Consider the following 26,164-nt stretch of genomic DNA (forward strand, 5'->3'; position numbering starts at 1 on the left):
AGGTTGAGTGAGTGGGCAAATGCGTGGCAGATGCAGTATAATATTGATAAATGGCGGCAAAAACAAGGGGACAGATTATTATCTCAATGGGGTTAGGTAAGGGGGAGGTACAGCGAGACCTGGGCGGCCTTGTACACCGGTCACTGAAAGTTGGCGTGCAGGTACAGCTTGTGAAGAAAGCTAATGGAATGTTGGCCTTCATAACAAGAGGATTTCAGTATAGGAGTAAAGAGGTTCTTCTGCAGTTGTATAGGGCTCTGGTAAGACCACATCTGGAGTATTGTGTACAGTTTTTGTCTCCTAATTTGAGGAAGGATATCCTTGTGATTGAGGCAGTGCAGCGTAGGTTCACGAGATTGATCCCTGGGATGGCGGGATTGTCATATGAGGAAAGATTGAAAAGACTAGGCTTGTATTCGCTGGAGTTTAGAAGGATGAGGGGGTTCTTATAGAAACATATAAAATTATAAAAGGACTGGACAAGCTAAATGCAGGAAAAATGTTCCAAATGTTGGGCGAGTCCAGAACCAGGGGCCACAGTCTTAGAATAAAGGGGAGGCCATTTAAGACTGAGGTGAGAAAAAAACGTTTTCACCCAGAGAATTGTGAATTTGTGGAATTCCCTGCCACAGAGGGCAGTGGAGGCTAAATCACTGGATGGGTTTAAGAGAGAGTTTGATAGAGCTCTAGGGTCTAGTGGAATCAAGGGATATGAGGAGAAGGCAGGCACGGGTGATTGATTGGGGACGATCAGCCATGATCACAATGAATGGCGGTGCTGGCTCAAAGGGCCGAATGGCCTCCTCCTGCACCTATTTTCTATGTTTCTATGTTTCTATGATGATTTACCAGGATTCTAATAAATGGTTTATTGAATGTAATTATTTGTTATCTTGTTACTTGTACTTAAATTGATCTTCCGGATTAGAGTTACACTATGTAAAGTTATTACATCAATATTCTTCTAAGCACATTTTGTAATGTTAATGAGTTTTAAACTTCCATTTGTCATTATCATTTAATTGCACGCTTTAATAGGTGTGTAGCAGTACTGAATACGAATACAGGTCAAGAAGAACATGGCATGAGCAGAATCGATTCACCTATAATTTTCTTACAGGTCTGGAGTTTTGCAAAAATCAAAGGGCACAAATGTGTGATTTTACTCAAGTGTGATGCACAAGGACTGCAAGATATCAGAGCAAACAACAAACATATGCATGGAAAAATTAGCAATATTTAAAATTAGATTAAATTCTCAAATAGGCTTTAGTAATTTGATTTTAATGCATGAGCACAGTGCACATCTGTCATTTATGCATTACTGAGAGCATTTCTAAATCAATAAAATTAAAACTAACAGCAAAAAGCAGTGTTAAGTGTTGGCCATTGGAGACAGTCAAACACAATGTTAGGACACGATATCAGACTAAATAATATAGGAGCGTCGCAGTGATGCAGGTGGTAGTGCTGCTGCCTCACAACGCCAGTGACTTGGGTTCGATCCTGACCCACAGAAGTTTGAGTATTCTCCCTGTGTGCGTAGGTTTTCTCCGGGTGGTCCGTGTTTCCCCCGCAACCCAAGGCATGCGAATATGTTGGTTAATTGGTCTCTTTAAAATGAATTGTCCCAAGTGTGTTGAGAGTGGATGAGAAAAAGGCATAACATAGAAGTAGTGCAAACAATGGTCGATGGTCGGCATGGACTCGGTGGGCGAAAGGCCTTGTTTTCGTACTGTCTCTCTAAATTAAATTAAACTAAAGTTTGTTTCCATTGAAAAGCTGTTTTCTAGAATGTCTTTTAAAAACAAAAAGGTTTCTAATGAAAGTGCATAATAATCTGTTGGGTGTACAACTGCTCACAAAACCAGTTCTGGAATGTTATTTGCACTATGACCAATGAAATATTTGGCAAACTGTAAGCATATCTGAAAACATCATGAAACCAGTGTAACTAAAGTTTGCAGAGGTCTTTCAGATAATTTGTCTATCCATCAAATCCACAATTTACACAAATATGAGAACCATTCTGTCCTCATATTTAACCAATCACCGTCTCTCTAACATGAGTATCCAATGCAAATGGGACCTACTCAAGTAGGCAACTTGGTTGGCAATGCACAAGTTGGGTCAAAGGGCCTGTTTCTACACTGTATAACTCCATGGCGCTAGTGCTTGTTTGGAGATTGTGACGTCTCAGCTGAAGATGTTGGACCCTGAACATTACTCTGTATTCTGATTTCTTTCCCTCCCCACAGAATCAGAATTAAAGACGAGTCCATCACAAAATGTCACTTATCCATGTTCCCCGAGGATGCTGCCTGACTCGCTGAGTTACTCCAGCACTCTGTGTTTTTTTCCTTCTTTAACTAGCTTCTGCAGTTCCCTTTTTATATGCCCTGAGGTATTTGTGCAGCAAGCTCCTTGAGCTAAGGTGACTGAAAACCAAAATAATTCACTTCAGCTCAACAAAAACTGCAGAAGAAGGAAGTCTGAGCTAAAAACAGAAATGTTGCAAATATTCAGCTGTCCTTGCTGTGCTGGTGCAGGATCAATGGCCTGTTTATTATAGAGGAGATTTTAAAGCTGTGAAGAAAATAAGTTATATTTTCAAATTATTTATGGTGGCTGCAATGTTTTAAATTATTTATGGTTGTTTAAAAAGATTTAATTTCTAATACTTGGGAAATAATTTATACTTTTTAAAATTGTTTATTCCTTTTCATGTCCAGTCACCTATGGCTGAGAGTTTTTTCAGAGAACCGTAAGTCTTAGGGGGTAGCTCAGATCTGACTTCCGCTGGAAACAGAGAGCTCATAAAGCATGCAAGAGTTTAGCTGAGCTTAGTTTAGTTTCGACATGCAGCATGGAATCAGGCCCCTCGTTCCACTGAGTCCACACTGACCATCAATTCACCTGTTCACCTAGTTTTATGTTATTCCACTTTCTCATCTACTTCCTATGCACAAGGGGCAATTTGCTGAGGTCTATTAACCTACAAACCCGCACGTCTTTGGAATGTGGGAGGAATCCGGAGCACCTGGAGGAAACACACGCGGTCACAGGGAGAACGTGCAAACTCCAAACAGACAGCACCCAAGGTCAGGATCGAACCTGGTGTTGTGAGGCAGCAGCTCTACCAGAATCGCCACTATGCCACTTGAAGGCTCTTTCTGATTTCCGATGAGCGAAGGGGGAATTCAGAAAAAGTTGACAGCATCGGGCAAAGCTCGAAGTTGTGGCTCTGTCTTCTGTTAAAGATTTGTTTTTCAGTTGCTTCATAGGTGGATCTATCCAGGCCACCATGCAGGACCTCAGTGAACTCTTCCTGGATCAAACGCTCCAGTATGTTTAGCTTCCAGATTCTAACCAGGCAACTGCACAATCTCAGCTGCAAAAGCATAAGTTGAAACGATTGCAGCAAGTATCAGACCAATTGTTTCAGTCATTTCAATCCTTACTGAAGAAATATTTAGTTCATTCAGGACTGCAGGCCAGGCAAGGTCTTGTGAAAAAGAGGGAATGGAAAGGGGCCACAAAAGAGGTGGTGAACTATGACTGGGCACACATGTAGAATTTAATATTTTTTAATTTTGCATTTTTGGGTCATGCTGCTGAAAGACAACATATGCATGAAAAGATAGATCCTGGGTCGACTACAGAAGTAATGATGTGAATGAGAGAAAACCTTTGATAACAAAAGAGGGAAGGACATTTTAAGAAATGGTTGATGTTTAATTGATTAAAAGATAGATTTTTTTTTCCAACTGCATAACCAAGCTTTAATTACAAAGCCACTGAGTTATTATTGCTATATTGCAATGGTTGCTATCTTATCCAGACCTGTCCAAAAGCATATATATTTGGATTCAAAGGAATGAATCTTGACATGAAACCTCATTTTCTAGCCGTTGGCTAATCAATGCCATTTCATTACTATTTATACAACCACATGCTTTACAAAAAACGTATTCAAAATGATTTCCAGCCTCCCTGGAAAGCTGCCAAAGTGGAATAAGAGTTTGGCCCTGCTATGCAAATGAAGTAGGCTCTCCAAAATCAAACAGAGCAGCATCTATCTGCCTAATTGGAATCCTAAGCAGTACATTTACAGGGCAAAAACTGATGATGACACTGGAACCAAATGCTCTTCCCTCCTGGAAATAAAACTCAATTTCGCACAGACTCGACATGAACCGACTGCTCTATATTTCAAGCACTTCACAACCATTTACCAGCTTGCCTTAAACAAATTTACATCGCTAAATTAAAACAAACACAAACACATTTATCATTTGGAATTTATTTACATTTTTGGCGAGTTGTGACTAACAGTTTACAGGAACTAATGTCCAAATGAATTACATTGTGAGAGTGAAGCAATTCCAAAATCTGACATTCTTAATGCTATTACACCCAAGATAGCACTTAAATTAAATTTGTTCTGGTCTGACTCAATTAATCTCCACATTCTGTGCAGAATTGTACATCTTCCTTTCAGCATGTACAGGAAGGAACTGCAGATGCTTGTTTAAACCAAAAAGCTGAAGTAATTCAGTGGGTCAGACAGCATCTCTGGAGAAAGGAATAGATAATTTCTTCAGACTGGGTCTGGACCCGAAACGTCACCTATTCCTTTTTCTCCAGAGGTGCTGTCTGACCCGCTGAGTTACTCCAGCTTTTTGGGTCTATTGTCCTTTCATCAAAAAAACAAATTGGAAGAATTGATGGCAATTCTCTAAGGATTATTATTAAGTGTTAGTTCACATGAAGTTTGGGGTCTTTAGACTTTGTCTGCATAACGACACATCATCACCACAGAATGAGGCATAACATGCAATAATGGTTTTTACTCACCACTGCTTGGCATCAGCGTCGCAGTTGCAATAATACTTTGGGTTGGTGCAGTTTCGCTCAATCCCACAAGCACATTTCTGTATTCCAGGACCAGAACCGCCCCAGTAATAATGCTTCTCGTTACCTCTGCCTATCCACCAAGTATATGGATTGCCATCTGCAATAAGAACATCAGGGAGAGATTGAATAAATGTTCATCGTTAACTTGTGAAACTTTTAGAACATGGAAAATGGATACGTACAGCACAGGAACAGGCCCTTCAGCCCATAATGTCAGTTCCAAACATGATGCAAAGTTAAACTAATCCCATTTGCCTGCATGTGGGCTATATCCCTCCATTCCCTGCCTATCAATGTGAATAGTGCACACTCCTTCGTTTCATGCGTGAGCTCTACTAATAGAGCATAGAACATCAAGAAATTCAGCCCATGACAGGAACAGACCCATTGGGCCACAACATTCGTACCAAACATAGTGTCGATAAACTGATCTTATCTGATTACATGTGATCTATATCTCTCCATTCGCTACATAACCGTGCCTATCTAAAGGCCGCTTGGCAAAATACCAATAACATTTTCGTTAAGCAAATACCATAAAATGAGAATAATCTTTTCAAACCTAGTATTGAAATTTGACAACTTTGTTCTAATACATTCCTTGGAAAACCACATTATAGGATTGTGGCTTAGTTTAGAGATTAGTTTAGAGATACAGTGCGGAAACAGGCCCTTCGGCCCACAAAGTCCGCATCGACAAGCGATCCCCGCACATTAACGCTATCCGACACACACTAGGGACAATTTACACTTTTTCCAAGCCAATTAACCTACAAACCTGTACGTCTTTGGAGTGTGGGAGGAAAACGGGGTCACGGGGAGAACGTATAAACTCCAAACAGACAGCACCCGTAATTGGGATCGAACCGGGGTCTCCGGCGCTGCAAGAGCTGTAAGGCAGCAACTCTACCGCTGTGCCACCTGATTATTGAATCCGCTTCCATTAATTGAGAGCAAAAACTTGAATTTAAAATCCTACATGGATAGGACAGGTTTGGAGAGATAAGGACCAAATGCAGGAAGGTGGGACTAGTGTAGCTGGGACATGTTGGCCGATGTGGGCAAGTTGGGCCGAAGAGCCTGTTTCCATATATTTATATAAAATAGTGGAGAAAGGATTCAGTTGGAGATTTGTAATAATTCAATAGGAGTTAGGACGTGCTGAACCAACTGAAAAATTCTGAACGAGCGTTGCTAGATTTTGTTGGACAAGAATGGAAGGAATTAGATGACTGAGATAGGGAGATGGAGATAAGGTGCAGGTGAGGTATAATTTAACCTATTCATGGAGAATTCCTGAGCGGCTTAACAGGCTTAGAGAAGCCATTATAATTTAGAGATTACTTTATGTCACAGCAAAGTAATATCATTTAGCTAAGGAGTCTCTAATTAAATATGAGATCAAAATTTTAAGTCGATAAAAATAACTTATCTAATATTTCTCCCGAAACCTCCCTAGACATTTGAAACTATTTGAAAACCAACAAGTGTTGGAGATAGGGGGAGAGGGAGGGAGGGAGAGAGGGAGGAAGGGAGCGAGGGAGGGAGAGGGGGAGTGGGGGACTGGAGGAGAGGTGGAGATGGGGAGAGAGGGAGAGAGGGCATCACAGCACAGATATTAATAATTGGCAATATTTCAAATCATTCTTCCAGTATATTGTGATGTGTGCAATAAAAATAAGATAAAGCACGTTGGCATGGGGTCACGTTGAGAATCAAATCCCAATTGTGCAGTTGAATACATTTGAACAAGCTCAGATATGTGGTAGAACATTGTTGAGATATATAGGATTTGATTTTACACACTTCTATAATTCTTGGGCCACCCCAATATCCATAGCAAAAAATTAGTGACAACTCTTGTCAAATGTAGGAAAATGAATGAATTATTCTACATTTTGCAAATTAATGAATGACCAGATCATCCCAAGGAATTTAACTGAAGGTGCACTAGATGGGGGAAGATGTGAAGGGATATTGCAAAATATCTCCCCTCTCCTTAAGAGCAGCCATAAAATGCTATTGTGAATCAGGTCAACGTTTCCTATCTATGTTCTCCAGGCATGCTGTCTGACCCGCTGAGTTACTCCAGCACTTCGTGCCTTTAATGTATCACACTGTTTCAAGGCTTATGTTATATCTGTGCCAGCTGCAATGATGTTATTAGCACTGGCTGATGGTTGTAACATTAATCTCTGTAAAATGGGCACTAAAATCCATGGTACGATGCTGACCACAATAAACCATCTGGAGAATGGGAATGTGAAATGCCTTTCTGCTCACGTTGGTTACATCATTATGGACGCACTGCCTCAATGGATGTAATCACTCTCTAATACTCTTTATTATCACTAAAATCATGCAATACAGTCTAATTATACAATGTAGTCTTCCACAGGTTCTGCATGAAAGTCTTTTGGCTGAATCCAAGGCTTGTGGGGACTCTGGACGTATATTGTGCTTGGTTACGAAGTTTGTTAAAGCAAAATAAAGTGGGGCAGTGGGGATACCGGGAAGACAAAATAGATGGGGTGGAGTGGTGTATTTGAATAAGGATTGGTGCCGTAATGATTACTGCGTTGAATTGATGTAACATACGCACACAGAGACAACACAAATTGGCTATATTTGTGGATGATTAAAAATTTGCAGAATAATTAAAATAATAGAACGAGCTCTGAAATTACAAAAATATGTAAGGAAAATAAGTAGGCAAGTGCCGGACATGTTGCAACTACCCTGTGGCAGACACGTGACCAAATGATTGTTGGTCCATCACTCAGTTGCTTATTAACAAACCTGCAGATGTCAATAAAATGCTTGCCAATGTTTCTTTGTGTGATAACATTGGCAAGTGATAATGGTTAGGATAGATAAACAACAAAGTTGAAGTATGTATGTTTCTCCTCTATTTCTGGGAAATTGGAAGTCATTGTGAACATTTCTATTTGATTCAGCAAAACTTCATTGAGATTGCATTAGAGGAGGATTTTGCAGGAGTGTGGGTGGGCAGCATAACAGAGTGTAGAGGATATGAGACAAATTATGGGGTACTTTAGACTGATGCAAAAGCCAGAGAGTGTAGACCCATATAATTGTAACATGGTTTAATGTTTTATGTAACATTCTTAACTGTCATGTTGGCACGTGGGCGGAGCACCAAGGCAAATTCCTTGTATGTGAATACTTGGCCAAAAAACGTATTCATTCATTCATTCATTCATTCATCTCTTCAGTGCATTACCAGGGTAGTAAGAGTCTAAACAAGAGTCTAAACTGAAATCTGAAAATTGCTGCTCAGTTACTGACATTCATCATCTTACTCATGCTAAACAAAGTATTAACACTTTCATTTATAGGAATCAAACTAAATTATTTTATATACCAATATGTTACTCAGCATAGAGAAAGCACAGGAATTTTAATCTGCTAAAAGGACCAGTAGAGAAGCTTGCGTACAACACCAAGTGCTGGAGGAACCAAGTGGGTCAGGCAGCAACTTTGGGGGACATGGGCAGGTGCCATTTTAGGTCTGGAACCGATAGAAGCTTTCCTTCTCACACAATTCGAATGGACTTCGGGAAACTCTGCAGTTATGAATCATGGTTGTCTTGATGGATACAAGAATGGCATGGTGGCGTGGCTGGTAAAGCTACTGCCTCTGTGTCAGAGATCCAGGTTCAATCCTGACCTCAGATGCTCTCTGTGTGGAGTTTGCACGTTTTTCCTGGGACTGTGTGGGTTTCCTCCAGGTGCTCTGGTTTCCTCTCAAATGCCAAAGATGTACAACTTTGTAGGTTGTTGGGTGGTGAATCTGTGGAATTCTCTGCCACATAAGGCAGTGGAGGCCAAATGACTGGATGTTTTCAAGAGTTAGATATAGCTCTTAGGGCTAACGGAATCAAGGGATATGGGGAGAAAGCAGGAACGGGTTACTGATTTTGGATGATCAGCCATGATCAAATTGAATGGCTGTGCTGGCTCGAGGGGCCGAATGGCCTACTCCTGCACCTATTTTCTATGTCTCTATGTTAATAGGCCTCCGTAAATTGTCATGAGTGTGTAAGATATAACTAGTGTGAGCATGTGTTCGATGGTCGGTGTGGACTTGATGGGCCTATTCCATGCTGTATCTGGCTTCTTGAAAATCTCCTCCCTGTCAATCCCAGGGATATGTTCCTGAAAGAAAGCACTCAGATGGTGGAGTAAAAGAGGAAGGAAATAATTAGGTCCAAAATTGTCATTCTTTTAACCTCACTTCTTAGAAAATATCTCTCCCACAAAAATGGGAGCAGCTGTGAAATTAATAATCCATCTTTACATGAACATCTGAAAGACTTTTGACTCAAATTAAAAAAAACCCAGCTGACCCATTGTTGATCTTCAACAAGTAGCTCACTGTAGATCTTTTCCCAATATTCATAGGTTTTTGCAAAGCAGGAGGGAACCGGTATTTGTGCCAAAAAAGATAACCTTAACCGAAACCTCTCCAACAAAAAGAATTGTAGGAATTGTTACAGCAGGGGATACGTGCATTTGAACGTGGAATCATACAGGTTAGGCAGAGGTTCACCTCCTCTATCGGCCCAACAGGTCAACAGAGGATGCCATATCTACGGCTCTTCACTCAGCCCTGACCCACCTGGACAATAACAACTCCTACATCAGGTTGTTATTCATCGACATCAGCTCTGCATTTAATACTGTCATCCCCGCCAGTCTGATCACCAAACTCAGCGGCCCAGGCATCACCACCTCCCTCTGCAATTGGACACTGGATTTCCTCACTAACAGACCCCAGTCTGTTAGGATTAACAACCTCACCTCCTCCACTCTGACACTGAACACCGGCGTGCCACAGGGCTGTGTGCTCAGCCCTCTCCTCTACTCCCTCTTCACCCATGACTGCGTCCCTAAGTATGGCTCCAACGCCATCATAAAATTTGCCGATGACACCACAGTGGTAGGACTGATCAGTGACAACAACGAATCAGCCTACAGGGAGGAGGACCAGAACCTGGCAGCCTGGTGTGCCAATAATAACCTCGTCCTCAACTCTAAGAAGACGAAGGATATCATTGTTGACTTCAGGAAGACCAGAGGTGGCAGACATACCCCCATCCACATAAACGGGACTGAGGTGGAGCGCGTCTCCAACTACAAATTCCTCGGGGTACACATCTCTGAGGATCTGTCCTGGTCCCTCAACACCGCCAAACTGATTAAAAAGGCGCAGCAGCGCCTCTACTTTCTGAGAAGGCTTAAGAAAGCCCACCTGTTCCCTCAGATCCTGTCCAACTTCTACCGCTGTACCATAGAAAGCATCCTGACCACCTGCTTCATGGTATGGTACAGCAGCTGCACCACAGCTGACAGGAAGGCACTGCAACAGGTGGTGAAAACCGCTCAGCACATCATCGGTGCCCCGCACCCTGCCATGGCTGTCCTTCACCGCACACGGTGTCTGACACGGGCTGGCAAAATCATTAAGGACCTCTCACACACCAACCATGGACTGTTTGCCCTCCTCCCATCAGGGAGGTGGTACAGGAGCCTCAGGTCTCGCACCAGCAGGCGGAACAGCTTCTTCCAAAACACCATTACCCTGCTGAACTCACAGGCCCGGCACTTGACCCCCCCCCCCCTCCTTCTCATCAGTATTATTTATAGTTTATATAATTTACAGTTAAGCTCTATTCACCAGAATATAGCACATGTCAATATTTTATCTGTATATATGTATATGCCTATGTACATAGATCAATATATCCTCATTTGTATATATTGTTTTAATCAGCATTTTACTACTTTGCACTCTGATTAGATGCTAAACTGCATTTCGTTGTACCTGTACATGTATTTGTGCAATGACAATAAAGTTGAATCTAATCTAATCTAATCTAATCTAATCTAATCTACTCTATCCATTGTTCAAGATATGGACTCATACACCGTCGAGACCAAACGTAGACTGGGTGATTGTTTAGCTGAACACCTTCACTCAGTCCGCCTGAACCTACCTAATCTCCCGGTTGCCAAACACTTTAATTCTCCTTCCCATTCTCACACAGACCTTTCTGTCTTAGGTCTCCTCCATTGTCAGAGTGAGGCTAAATGCAAATTGGAGGAACATCATCTCATATTTCGCTTGGGCAGCTTCCTGCCCAGTGGTATGAATATTGATTTATCTAAATTCAGGTAACCCTGGCATTCCCTCTCTCTCTCTTTCACTCCCCCACCCAAGTCGCACTAGCTTCTCGTTTTCACTCAACAAACAGCTAACGATGGCCTATTTCCTTTATCACTGTTACTTTTTTGCATATCTTTCATTCCTTGTTCATTATCTCTCTACATCATCGCCTATATCTCTCATTTCCCTTATGCCTAACCCGCTGAGTTACTCCAGCTTTTAGTGCCTATCTTTGGTTTAAACCAACATCTGCTATTCCATCCCAATGCACTTGATAATTTACCACCTCTGTGTACCACTGAAAACCTACTCAGCAGTGTTTTTAAGCTGTTTTCATGTGTCAGACAGTAAACAATGCAATTATCTGGAACATCAAGCAAAATGACTTAATTGTAGATTGGTAAACTAGATTGGTAAAGTGAAGAGTACAAGTAAAAACCCACTGCATCTTTACTAATACTTATCAATCTTTTCCTACTCCTTCAACCTTTATTTGGGTGAGGACTGACCAAGCTCATACATTTCCACTTAAAGTGCAAGTAGCTATTGGTACCATTTTAATGTAACTCAATTCCATCTGCAGAAACCCTCTCCCCTTACTTCACATCCCAGGTGTTGAGGATTGGAGACCACACCTTCATAGCTCTCACCCTCAACATCGGTGCACCTCAGGGGTGTGTCCTCAGCCCCCTCCTGTACTCCCTGTACACCCACGACTGTGTGGCCCAACATGACATCAACACCATCGTCAAGTTGGCGAACGACACTACAGTTGTGGGTCTGATCACCAACGTGGCCTATAGAAAGGGAGTAGTTGTCCTGACACGGTGGTGCTGGGCCAATAACCTCTCCCTCAACGTCGACAAGACCAAGGAGGTGATCGTCGACTAAGGGGGGGGGCACCCCTCCATCAACATCAACGGTGTAGCAGTGGAGAGGTTCAAGTTTCTCGTTGTCCACATAACAGAGGACCTGACCTGGACCACCCACATTTCCACTATGACAAAAAAGGCGCAACAGCGCCTCTACAACCTCAGGCGACTGAAGACATTCAGCCTGAACCCCCAGGTCCTCAGGGATTTCTACAGAGGCACTGTGGAGAGCATCCTGACAGTCTGTATCTCCAGCTAGCAGGGCAGCTGCACCAGCCACGCCCAAAGGGCCCTGCAGAGAGTGGTGTGGACAGCCCAGCACATCACCGGTTGCGAGCTGCCTTCCCTCCAGGACATCTACTCCAGGCAGTGCGTTGGAAAAAGCGCAGAGGTTCGTCAAAGATACCAGCCACCCGGACCATGGTCTATTCTGCCTGCTGCCCTCAGCAGAAGGTTCCAGAGCATCAGCTCCCATAACACCAGACACTCAAACAGCTTTTTCCGCCAAGCAATCAGACTGCTGAACCAACCAGCCATCTGTACATCCCAGCGGTATGAACATTGACTTCTCCAATTTCAGGTAGTCCTTGCTTTCTCCCTCTTTTCCCTCCCATTCCCAGCTCTCCCACAGCCCACTGTCTCTGCCTCTTCCTTTCTTCTTCCTGCCCCCACCACCTGCATATCAGTCTGAAGAAGGGTCACGACCCGAAATGTCACCTATTCCTTCACTCCATAAATGCTGCCTCACCCGCAGAGTTTCTCCAGCATTTTTATCTACAAGCCCTGAAACTCACCTGAGCTGGACTTTGTCTATAATTTAATGTTTACTTTATAATTTAATGTTAAATTTACTGTACAGAATCCTCCAGCATTAGATTTTCACACAGGTTTGAACCATGTATGGAACTGGCGTGACAATAAACCCCTTGAAGAATCTTTTACTGAAATTCCTTTCTATTCAATGTTACTTTGGACTCTTTTTCATTCCCTTGCAGAATCCACCTCCACTGATTTCCTCTAGCCCACTGTTGTAGCCTGTCTTTCAGTTCCATCGACAGCTTATTAAACACTCATCTCTCCAGTCCAGAGATGCAGTTTTGAACTATCCCCCTAGGCAGCCCAACCCTACTCTTTGTTTTTAACCTTAAAAAACATATACAGCTTATCACTATTTCTTTGTCATTGAATTTAACGACCAAAGATTGGTTCCTGTTTATTTGTTGATCATTAATCCTTTGTCATTAAATCTATTTAATGTCTTCATTGTCTCTACATTTTACAGCATGTCGTAATTCACAACAAATCTACGATGAATGCACATGAAGCATTTTACATCTAACCCGACAGCAAATGTATTCATCGAAGTACGATAAATCCGGTTCAAGGCTGGTTTCAATATGCCTTCCACAGTGATGTTTTGACATACCAGACCTTCATTCCCTTGTGTCAGTTACATTATTATTTGCAGTACTTTACACTTGTTCACTGTTAGATACATACACATTTTACTTACACTTTGAATCTTTTAGTAACATAGTATCTTAACAATTGAAGCCATCTCAAGGTCCTTTGTGAAAGGGATCTGTCATTGAGTTGAACAGAGATGTTAAATTTCATGAGGATTTTTGGCAGCTTTATCCAAATTGATGTTAAAGATTAGGTTTCAAGAATGCTTTTGAAAGGATGAAATATCAACAGTGATACGGCTCCTTTCTGTAGTTGACGGCATTTTGGAAGATAAATTGTCAACATCTGATCTGTGAGAATTCTCAGTGTAGGATATAGTGCTCAGTCCTCCGCTCTACCTCCTATACCCATGACTGTGAAGCCAAATGCCAATGCAACCATTTGGCTCCAATGCCAACATCACTGTAATTGAATGAATAATGTGCAATAATGAGTCAGAGTACAGGAAGGAAATCGATAATGTGGTTGAGTGGTGGCAGAACAGCAACCTTGCTCTTAGTGTTACCAAAACAAAGGAGCTCATTGTTGACTTCAGGAAGTGAAAGCTGAGGGACCATGCACCGGTTTTCACTGGAGGGAGGGTGCTGGAAGGAGACAGCAGGTTCATGTTCCTTGACACATTTCTGATGATCTGCGCTGGGCCCAGCACATTGATGCAATCACAAAGAACGCTCACCAGAGCTTCTATTTCCTTAGATGTTTGAGGATTTTCGGCATGCCAGCGAATACTCCATTCAACATCAACAAGTGGACAGCACACTTGGTGTGGCAGGGTTCATAAAACTGAATGCTCCAGGATAAAGGAGGATGCAAAAAGTGATGGACAGCACCTGGCCCATCATGGGTACTGACCTTGTCACCATAGAAGAGATCAGCAAGAGGTGTTGCATCAAGAAGCCAGCCAGTATCATCAAAGAGCCACATCGCCCTAGCCTGGCCTTGCTGCAACCATCAATAAGAAGTATTGTAGCCTGAGAGCTGTGACTTCTGGGTTCAAGAACAGCTTCTTTCCATCAATCACCAGGTTCTTGAACCACACTGCACAACCCTAGCCAATTCCCAACCGCAGACTATGCACTACTATCTTCAGGTACCTTGGATTTTACACCGTCATGGAAAAAATAATATGAATATTATTTTGGAAGAATAATTGATGATTTAGGTATATTTGTTGATGTTGTTTTTGTTGTTGCATCTCGTGTGCCCGTGAAGCTGCAGCAAATTTAAAAATAATTTTTCCGGTTCATATCCAGTACTCACAACAAGTAAACACTCTTGACATGACCCTTGGATTATTTTGTCTTTTTCTGTCCTTTACTGATCGTCTCTGCAAGGAACCAAAGGGAGCTATTTCCATCAGTTGCACTAATGTCAAGCCAGGTCCTGGACCTGGTGTACATGCACTTTTATCCAGTAGCTTGTGTTTCCAATGTTGCTATTGCAGGACACTGCTGGAAGGACTTTCTGGGCCATAATGTTCTACATGGGGCTTTTCTTTCCCAGTGGTACTCCGCAGTTGTACTCTACAGCTGCCTTTATTCAGAGCAAAGATAATTTAGAAACCTCAGTACCCTTTCCACATCTAGTTAGATGCAACTCCATAGCACAGATAGATTATAACATAGCCAACAAATGATCCATCATTTGGACACATAATTTATCACCGAGCAACAGTAGTTGGGAGAGATTTGAAGTTCAGTAGTCTTAATATTTATAGTCAGGCTGTAAGCAGGTGCAACCAAACAGCAAGACTCTCTCTGAAGAAGAGTCTCGACCCAAAACATCACATATTCCTTCTCTCCAGAGATGCTGCCTGTCCCGCTGAGTTACTCCAGCTTTTTGTGTCTCTCTCGCAGCTTTCTCTCCTCACTAAAATCAGCCTGAAGAAGGTCCCCACCACAGATGCTGCCTGACCAGCCGAGTTACTCCAGCACTTTATGTTTTACTCAAGCCTTTTAATGGTTCCATTTGAAAGGGAAATCATATCACTGTGAAACCAGTAAGTTCATTTCCGTTTCCCCTGACTCTCAGTCTGAAGAAGGGTCTTGACCCGAAACATCACCTATTCCTGTTCTCCAGAGATGCTGTCTGACCCACTGAGTTACTCCGGCTTTTTTGTGTCTATCTCCGGTGTAAACCAGCATCTGCAATTCTTTCCTACACAGTAATATCCTGATTGGTTCACTAAATCAGCAGTAAAGTGAAACCATGTGGAAAGGCTGATCTGTGATTGTAAAATATAAACAATGCTTTTGTAGTCAGCCATCACTTTAAATCATGGCATTTTACATGCCCCAACCTATAACTTGCCTTCAACAAAACTATGGAGTGAGAGAGAGGAAAAAAAGGTAGAATCATGCACAAATATATTGATTTTCTCTCTCAGTGAATGACGGCTTTATTTTCCCATTGGAAGGTTCCAATCTCAGACCCAAAGATCATATGTCAGCGTTGTGTGAACAATCATTTTCTTGTTGGGATTCAAAGTTATCGCTGCAGATATAAACATGTGTCATCAGCTCTCCAGCTCACAAAGGTTGGCTCTGATGGGAATTAAATAATCAAATCTGTCAGTCTCCCTCCAAACCTTTATCCCTCCTGCAGTAAAAGAAATGTTAACCAAAAGTGATGAAAGATAGCAATAAAAATGTTCACTTGCTTTCAAGCAACAGTGATTGCTATCTTTTTTTCTGCAACATTCAATTTGTATATATCTACAGCTGAATTTACTGTCAATGCAAGCATTCTGACCCAAACAACTGTTTACAATTTTATGTCAGTTTCACAATATATCTCAGTTGTAAAGCCATGTAATTTTAGAGATGGACTGCCCATTGCCTTCCATTTTGATCTAATAATAATTTTCTTATTGTAGAAGAAGGAGGGATTTGCCGTCCTATTGGTTAAGGTTTGAATGTATAACTCCATTTTGAACACTTGCACTCGGTCTGGGAGTTGTAGATGTAGCTCAATCCATCACACAGACCAAACTTTCCACCATTGACCCCATCTACACTTCACGATAAAGCAATAAAAGACGTGTCCCACCTGGTCATTGCTTCTTCTTCCTGCTCCTGTCCAGCAGAAGGTACAGAAACATGAAAGCGTGCACCAGCATATTCAGGATCAGCTACTCCCCTTCTGTTATCAGGCTTCTGAACCGTTTTTCCATTTGCTAGGGTACTTTCTGATACACCTTTACCCCACTGCGGACATCAGACTTGATCTGTGCAACTGATGCGTTACAATGTTGAGAATTATATTCTGCACTCAGTATCTTCCTCCTCTGCTCTACTAATGAACTAGAGTTTGAGTTCCCTTAATTTTGTATGGTGTATCTGATTTGTTTGGATGGCATGCAACATAAAGCTTTTCATTGTACCATGGTACATGTGATAATAATAATCCTAAACCTACAAAGCAAGTTCTCCTTGCTTCATCCTAAATTATTAACCTCTTATCTTGGGTCCAAGTCCCCTCGTTCTAATCTCTCCAATCTAAGACAGCTGAATCTCGCCATTTGCTCACTCTTTGCCTATAGAATATGCCTACTCGTTGTACAAATGCCCACAGACATTTGCACCTAAACATTATCGTAAGTTCTGTGCTGCCCCACATCCTGGCCTTGTCTGTTCTAGAGTAAATGCTACTCAGTGATGACATGCATTTGGTGAGGGCAGGGGGGCAGTGGCAGTTTGAAGCCCTGGAGAGTGTCGGACATGGGGATTACTCAGAACAATGGAGATCTCCGAGCCCAGGAAAGGTGGGGGGAAAGTATCCAATGCAGGAAGGGGAGGTGGGGGAGGAGGGGAGGTGGCTGTTAGGCTGGTGGCGAAAGAAAGGGAGTGGATGTAAAAGTTGAAGGGAGGGTGTCACCGTGCCACAGGGATGATGGGAGGAGATGGAGGAGGGGGGGGGGGGGGGGGACGGACAATAAATGAGAAGCGATTCAGGCATAGGATCAATAGTGAGAAGTACAGGGAAAGGTGGTGGTACAGAAGCAGTGAATGTACAGAGTCTGTCAAGTGGGGAATGCGCAGAGTCTTTTACCCAGAGTAGGGGAATGAAGAACCATAGGACACAGGTTTAAGGTGAGAGGGGTAAAAGATTTAATAGGAACCAGAGGGGATGGTGGTATATGGAATGAGCTACCTAAGGAGGTAGTTGAGGCTGGAACTATACTCACATTTAAAATATTTTTGGACAGGTACATGAATGGGAAAGGTTTAAAGGGATATGAGCAGGTTGGACTAGTGTAGATGGGACATCTTGGTCAGCATGTGCAATTTGGGCCGAAGGGCCTGTTTACAAGCTGTATGACTCTATGACTATAACTGCAGATGCTGGAACCTTGAGCAAAACACAAAGTGCTGGAATAACTCAGCAGCTCAAGCAGCATCTGGGGAGGAAATAATTAGGCGATGTCTCGGGTCAGTATCCTTTTTCAGATTGATTGTAATAGGAGGGAGAAAGCTGAAAAATAGATGTGGAGGTGGGCCAAAGTGTAGCACATGAAAGGTGAGTGCAGGTGAGAGGGTTTTGAATGGCAGATGGGTGGAGTAAGTGACAAAGGGTAGAGATTAAAAAGAGACAAAGGGGAATCAGATTATGGAGAGGAGTAAAATGTGAAGTCAGAGGGAAGCTCTAACCCATGACAGCTCAAAGTATTGAAAATACACTTGGGAACCTTGAGTTAATACACAGCTCATTATAATTGAAATATAAGAATACACTATTTCTCAAATTAGCTCAGCACATGCTTCACCAATCATCTTTATCCCATTTGTGACAGAGTCTGCAGTCTCACATTGCCTTTTCAGAGTCCCGGGAACTAAAGTGGAGGTAAGTAATTCTCTATCGCAAGGTACTCTTCAAGGAAGGATATCGTGACTCTCCGTGGTGTCATCCTGCGTTCCAGATGAATAGAAACAATTGATAATTCCCCTATTGATCAACCCTGAGAACAGTAACCACTGAAAATGACTGCTGTAAGGATTGATTTTAAACACATAATTTATGTATAGCTATCTTCATTTGTAACTCACAGCTTTTCTCTGGAGAAATAATTATTTTGTTATGCACTCACTGCAATTTGGTACACAAATGATCCAAAAGATATGACCATGATTTATAAAATGCAAGAAATATAATCATGTCTCTTTCTGCCTCCAACTGACTTACACAATTGTGTTAATGTTCAAATCAATAGCTAATCTCAAAGTACTTCATAATCACGCAACCAAATTAATTTGAAACTAATTTACATTTCAGCAAAAATGTTTTTAATCAATAAATATGACATTTATCCTTTACTGTCAAAAAAATAAATCCTCTAAACCCAGCAAATGAATCAATCCAGAAATGTATTGAAGGCATTGTAATATTTAATACCAAACTCAAAGCTGCACCTATATAATCACATTAGCAGTCAGTTTTCCCCTGGTTCATTACTTACAGAGGAGAAATGTTCAGCATGTTAGGATACATCCGAATACAATTTAAATGAAAGGTTAACCATGGCTCATCAAATGGAGGCAAATGGGACTAGCTCAATATGCCAACATTATAAGATCCAAAATTATAATGTGTACAGAGTACAGAGGAGATTTACTAGAATGTTGCCTGGGTTTCAACAACTAAGTTACAGAGAAAGGTTGAATAAGTTAGGTCTTTATTCTCTGGAGCGCAGAAGGTTAAGGGGGGACTTGGGCTTTAAAATGATGAGAGGGATAGACAGAGTTGATGTGGACAAGCTTTTCCCTTTGAGAATAGGGAAGATTCAAACAAGAGGACATGACTTCAGAATTAAGGGACAGAAGTTTAGGGGTAACATGAGGGGGAACTTCTTTACTCAGAGAGTGGTAGCGGTGTGGAATGAGCTTCCAGTGGAAGTGGTGGAGGCAGGTTCGATGGTATCATTTAAAAATAAATTGGATAGGCATATGGATGAGAAGGGAATGGAGGGTTATGGTATGAGTGCAGAAAGGTGGGACTAAGGGAAAATAATTGTTCGGCACGGACTTGTAGGGCCGAGATGGCCTGTTTCCGTGCTGTAATTGTTATATGGTTATATGTTATATGGTTTGACATCCTAGAGATGGAAGAAAACAGCGAAGGAGGCAGCCAAAATGGCCAGATGACGGCTGTGACAAAGCTTGGAAAATGAAATCCAGCTGCTAGTTAATGGAATGGTTCTTGCTGACCATCTGAAGGAAAGTAAGATGTAAACTGGTATTACCTTCAACTGTGGATTGAAGCAGAAAAAGTGGACGTAGGCCCTAGGAACTAGAGATGCAGATTTACCAAAAAGGACACAGTGCTGGAGTAACTCAATGGGTCAGGCAGCATCTTGGCAATTGTGTTTTAGACTGATTGTAGTAGGGGAGGGGGGAGCTGGAAGAGAGGTGGGGCGGGAGAAAGTCTGGCACCTAATAGGTGGATACAGATTGGAGGATGGGATGTGGTTGGCAGATGGGTGAACCAAGGAATAAGAGAAAATGCTGTGAGATAAGGAGGGTGGCACATAGAAACATAGAAAATAGGTGCAGGAGTAGGCCATTCGGCCCTTCGAGCCTGCACCGCCATTCGATATGATCATGGCTGATCATCCAACTCAGTATCCCATCCCTGCCTTCTCTCCATACCCCCTGATCCCTTTAGCCACAAGGGCCACATCTAACTCCCTCTTAAATATAGCCAATGAACTGGCCTCAACTACCTTCTGTGGCAGAGAATTCCACAGATTCACCACTCTCTGTGTAAAAAATGATTTTCTTATCTCGGTCCTAAAAGACTTCCCTCTTATCCTTAAACTGTGACCCCTAGTTCTAGATTTCCCCAACATCGGGAATAATCTTCCTGCATCTAGCCTGTCCAACCCCTTAAGAATTTTGTAAGTTTCTATAAGATCCCCCCTCAATCTTCTAAATTCTAGCGTGTACAAGCCGAGTCTATCCAGTCTTTCTTCATATGAAAGTACTGCCATCCCAGTAATCAGTCTGGTGAACCTTCTCTGTACTCCCTCTATGGCAAGAATGTCTTTCCTCAGATTAGGAGACCAAAACTGTACGCAATATTCCAGGTGTGGTCTCACCAAGACCTTGTACAACTGCAGTAGAACCTCCCTGCTCTTATACTCAAATCATTTTGCTATGAATGCTAACATACCATTTGCTTTCTTCACTGCCTGCTGCACCTGCATTCCTACTTTCAATGACTGGTGTACCATGACACCCAGGTCTCGTTGCATCTCCCCTTTTCCTAATCAGCCACCATTCAGATAATAGTCTACTTTCCTGTTTTTGCCACCAAAGTGGATAACCTCACATTTATCCACATTATACTGCACCTGCCATGCATTTGCCTACTCACCCAACCTATCCAAGTCACCTTGCAGCCTCCTAGCATCCTCCTCACAGCTAACACTGCCCCCCTGCTTCGTGTCATCTGCAAACTTGGAGATGTTGCATTCAATTCCCTCATCCAGATCATTAATATATATTGTAAATAGCTGGGGTCCCAGCACTGAGCCTTGCAGTACCCCACTAGTCACTGCCTGCCATTCTGAAAAGGACCCGTTTACTCCTACTCTTTGCTTCCTGTCTGCCAGCCAGTTCTCTATCCACATCAATACTGAACCCCCAATGCCGTGTGCTTTAAGTTTACATATTAATCTCTTATGTGGGACCTCGTCGAAAGCCTTCTGAAAGTCCAGATATAACACATCCACTGGTTCTCCCTTATCCACTCTACTAGTTACATCCTCGAAAAACCACTTTCCAAATGTGCTGCTATCCCATCTTTAACAACTGACTCCAGAATTTTCACCACCACCGATGTTAGACTAACTGGTCTGTAATTCCCCGTTTTCTCTCTCCCACCCTTTTTGTGGGGTTACATTAGCTACCCTCCAGTCCTCAGGAACTATTCCAGAATCTAAAGAGTTTTGAAAAATTATCACTAATGCATCCACTATTTCTGCGGCTACTTCCTTAAGTACTCTGGGATGCAACTTATCTGGCCCTGGGGATTTATCGGCCTTTAATCCATTCAATTTACCTAACACCACTTCCCGGCTAATCTGGATTTCACTCAGTTCCTCCATCTCATTTAACCCCCGATCTCTTGCTATTTCCGGCAGATTATTTATGTCTTCCTTAGTGAAGACAGAACCAAAGTAGTTAATCAATTGGTCTGCCATGTCCTTGTTCCCCATGATCAATTTACCTGTTTCTGACTGCAAGGGACCTACATTTGTTTTAACTAATCTTTTCTCCTTCACATGTCTATAAAAACTTTTACAGTCAGTTTTTATGTTCCCTGCCAGTTTTCTTTCATAATCTATTTTCCCTTTCCTAATTAAGCCTTTTGTCCTCCACTGCTGGACTCTGAATTTCTCCCAGTCCTCTGGTAGGCTGCTTTTTCTGGCTAATTTGTACGCTTCATCTTTTGTTTTGATACTATCCCTGATTTCCCTTGTTATCCACGGATGCACTACCTCCCTGATGTATTCTTTTGCCAAACTAGGATGAACAATTGTTGTCATTCATCCATGCAGTTTTTATATGCCTTCCATTGCATATCCACCGTCAACCCTTTAAGAATTAATTGCCAGTTTATCTTGGCCAATTCACGTCTCATACCCTCAAAGTCACCTTTCTTAAGTTCAGGACCCTTGTTTCTGAATTAATAATGTCACCTGGCATGGTGGCGCATTGGTCAAGCTACTGCCTTACAACGCCAGAGACCCGGCTTCGTTCCTGATAATAGGTGCTCTCTGTATGGAATTTGTATATGGCTCCGAGATCTTCAGATTCCTCCCACTCTCCAAAGACATACAGGTATGTAGGTTAATTGGCTTGGTATAAATATAAAAGTTGTCCCTAGTGTGTGTAATTTAATGTTAATGTGTGGGGATCGCTGGAAGGATTGCCGGGGTGTCTGCACGGAGGTGAGGGAGGAGTTATAGAGGACAGGTATTACATCTCCCTCAACTGCAGGAGTAGTAATACCTGTCCGCTATAACTCCTTCCTCACTTCCGTGCAGGGAGATTGAAAAAAGTTTTCCTCAACCCCCCCCCATCCACCCCCCAACCAAACCCAACATAAAACAAACCAAGGAACACTAAAACATACTTTTTAACACATAATAAAAATAATAAAAAGAAGAAAGGACAAACAGACTGTAGGCGATGCAGCCACTGCTGGTGGAGCCACCCGGTGTTTACATATTTCCTCAGAGAGTGGTAGCTGTGTGGAATGAGCTTCCAGTGAAGGTGGTGGAGGCAGGTTCGTTTTTATCATTTAAAAATAAATTGGATAGTTATATGGATGGGAAAGGAATGGAGGGTTATGGTCTGAGCGCAGGTATATGGGACTAGGGGAGATTATGTGTTCGGCACGGACTAGAAGGGTCGAGATGGCCTGTTTCCATGCTGTAATTGTTATATGGTTATATTTCCACCCCAGTCTTCTTTCATATAATCTGCCTCATTTCATGTCTTTCACTTTTTGTTATTAAGTCAGCTTCCTGGAGTGTTTAGTCTGTCACAAGAAGACTGGATCATTTCCAATCCAACCTGTAATTTCCTAAAAGATGCTACCTCTGCCAGTTGTTCTGGGTGAATGAAAATCAGTAAGTTTACATGTGCAAAGGTAGACACAAAATGTTGGATTAATTCAGCGGGTCAGGCACATCCCTGGAGAGAAAGTGACATTTCGGGTCAAACCATTGTTCAGTCTGAAGAAGTCCGAAACATCACCCCTCCCCTGACCCCACTCACCATCAACAACACCACGGTCACATCTGTGGAGTCTTTTAAGTTCCTGGGAACCATCATCTCCAAGTACCTTAAGTGGGGGGCTACCATCGACTCCACAGTCAAAAAGGCACAACAGAGGATGTACTTCCTGCGGCAGCTGAGGAAGCACAATCTGCCACAGGCAATGATGGTCCAATTCTATACGGCCATCGTAGAGTCTGTCATCACCTTCTCCATCATGGTCTGGTTTGGCTCAGCCACCAAGCAAGACACCTGGAGGCTGCAGCGAATTGTCCGATCAGCTGAGAAGGTTATTGGCTGCAACCTTCCCTCCATTGACGAACTGTACACTGCAAAGGCCAGGAAGTGAGCGGTTAAGATCATCTCTGACCCCTCTCACCCTGGCCACAAACTCTTTGAATCACTGCCCTCTGGAAGGTGACTCCGGATTGTCAAAGCTGCCAGAGCCAGACATAAAACCAGCTTTTTTCCACGAGTAGTAGCTCTACTCAATAACCAAAAATATGTAGCCTCCTTTTGCTCTGGTATTTTATTTAATTCACATGTTTTATAATGTGATTTTATAATAATGTTTTATTATTAATGTTTAATGTTTTATATATAATTCCTAAATGTCACTGTATGTCATGTTGTCTCTTGCAGGCGGAACACCAAGGCAAATTCCTTATATGTGAATACTTGGCTAATACACTTATTCATGCATTCATTCATTCATTATTCCTCTTCTCCAGAAATGCTGCCTGACCCGCTGAGTTACTCCAGCATTTTGTGTCTATCTTTGGTGTAAACCAGCATCTGCAGTTCCTTCCTACACATTTATATGTGCCCTGTGTTGTCAAAATGTACAGTCCTTGTGCTCAAACTCCAGCATGGAACATAAAGCACAGTACAGTGGTATTCTGAAAGCCAATTAGAGATTCCCAAGAGATTCCCCAGCCTGGTAGCTGAATGCTCTGGGGTTTAATAATAATTTCTGATGTACAGATGTGACATCTAGCTGATATTTAAAAAAATAGGCTGGGAGAGTCATCTTTGTATCCCGGTTCACCCTCCTACCGGGTGGAAGTGAGGGTGCATTAGGATGGTTTACCATAAGGATGCAAGATTAAAAAATGGCTTACTTGACAAGGCCACTTACCTATGCTGAGAGGAACACTGCATAGAGCATAATGCATCCCCTTTGTGGAAATCACATCAGAAATGTAAAGATGTGTCACAATGGAAAGTGTTATTCAATCACAAGTAGCTCATTTTTATTTATAACAAAATATTCATGATCACATTTTATGGTTTCCTGGTAAGCCGTATTACAAGATGTCTATAAGTAACTTACAAGCTTTCACTGGGATAATCCTCCACCTTTTGATCCTGAAATGCTTGATGTTCAGAATGGCTGTATTAGCGAGTGATGGGACTAGATGCCCTAACATCTCTGACAGCTCCCAGTTGTATTTCCAAAAAGATCTTGAAATAGTCATCGTCATGTTTCAGGAAAACAAATCAAATTGCAATTGCATTGAGCAGAAAAAAAAGTATTAAGACCATAAGATATGGGAGCAGAATTAGACCATTGAGTGCGCTGTGCCATTCGATCATGGCTGATCTATATTTCCCTTTCAGACTTATTCTCTTGCCTTCTCCTGGTAACCTTTCACATCCTTGCTAATCAAGAACCCATCAATTTCCACGTGAAAAATATCGAATGACTTGGCCTCCACCACCGTCTGTGGCAAGAAATTCCACGGACTCATCACCCTCTGGCTAAAGAAATTCCTCTTTAACTCTATTCTAAAGGTACATCCTTCTATCCTGAGGCTGTGCTCTCTGGTCCTAGACTCTACCATTACAGGAAGCATCTAGCATTGAAATTTTAAACCAATGCTGTTACTGTGCACAGTTTTGGTTCCTGTACATAATAAAGGAAGAAAGGAAGAAATATCATTGGGCACAGTCCAGAGTAGATTCAATCGGTTAATTCCTGGGATGAGAGGACTGTTCTATCAAAATAAACTAAATAGAATGGATCTGTTTTCTTTGGCTTGGTTAAATTGTAGAAAAATGAGGGGTGATCTTACTAAAGGAAGCATGACGGTGTAGATTTGAGATCGTTTCACAACTGGGAAAGTCTTGAATGAGGGGACAGATTTTCAAGGTAAGGAGCTGGACATGTAAACTGAGGTATGTAGTAAATTTTCTTTTAGTACTGAATGGTGAATCTCAGGTAGAGGTTGGATTAATGAAATACTTAAAGTAAAGGCAGATATATTTTTAAGAGATCAGGAATTGAGTGCAATGGTGACCTGGCTCAGAGGATAAGTTAAAGCTCAGGGTAGATCAACCAGAATTGCGCGAGTGTCGCGCGCAAATCACGCGTCATCATGCGTCAGCAAAGCCGTCTGGTACGCGTGACGTCATGAAAATACCCTGCTTCCCTATTCTGCAACATGACCATCATGGAAGAACTACAGATTTTATTGCTCCAGCAACGACAGAGACTTCTGTTAGCAGCAGGCCTCATACTTACAGATCAGCCAGGCAGGAGTACAGCAAGAAAGGCTAGCAAGAAACCCAGGAATAGGTCTGTGTGACGAGGTTAGAGGTTACATGACGCCTAAAAGGCGGGCTGACTACGGTGACGTAACCGTGCGTCACCATGCGATACAGCGTGCGACGCCAATGCGTCAGAATGCGTAGCCAATACGTCAGCATGCGTAAGCGATACATCACGCAGTGGCGCGCGAGGATTTCGGTACACTACGAAATCCTGGAGCACCGCGCGATACTGCGCGCCACCACATGCGATTCCACGCCTCACCATGCGCTATGCATGCATCACCCACGCGCCCCCACGCGTCACGAGGCATCGATCAATTTTCGACATGACGCGTAAATGAGGCGCAAATGACGCCCAAGTGAGACAGGCCCTTAAGACACAA

The 26,164-nt window shown here is 42.4% G+C and overlaps 1 protein-coding gene across 1 annotated transcript in view; it reads right to left on the reverse strand.

The window, feature by feature from the left end:
- cntnap2 (contactin associated protein 2) overlaps positions 1-26,164 on the reverse strand; it is a 1,677,584-nt gene that overhangs the window by 347,293 nt on the left and 1,304,127 nt on the right. Inside the window, exon 14 of the mRNA XM_033050359.1 lies at positions 4,858-5,014. Within this exon, the coding sequence (XP_032906250.1) occupies positions 4,858-5,014 (157 nt within the window). The remainder of the gene's footprint in view (positions 1-4,857; positions 5,015-26,164) is intronic.

This window comes from Amblyraja radiata, chromosome 2, assembly GCF_010909765.2.
Source record: "Amblyraja radiata isolate CabotCenter1 chromosome 2, sAmbRad1.1.pri, whole genome shotgun sequence".
Classification (NCBI taxonomy): domain Eukaryota; kingdom Metazoa; phylum Chordata; class Chondrichthyes; order Rajiformes; family Rajidae; genus Amblyraja; species Amblyraja radiata.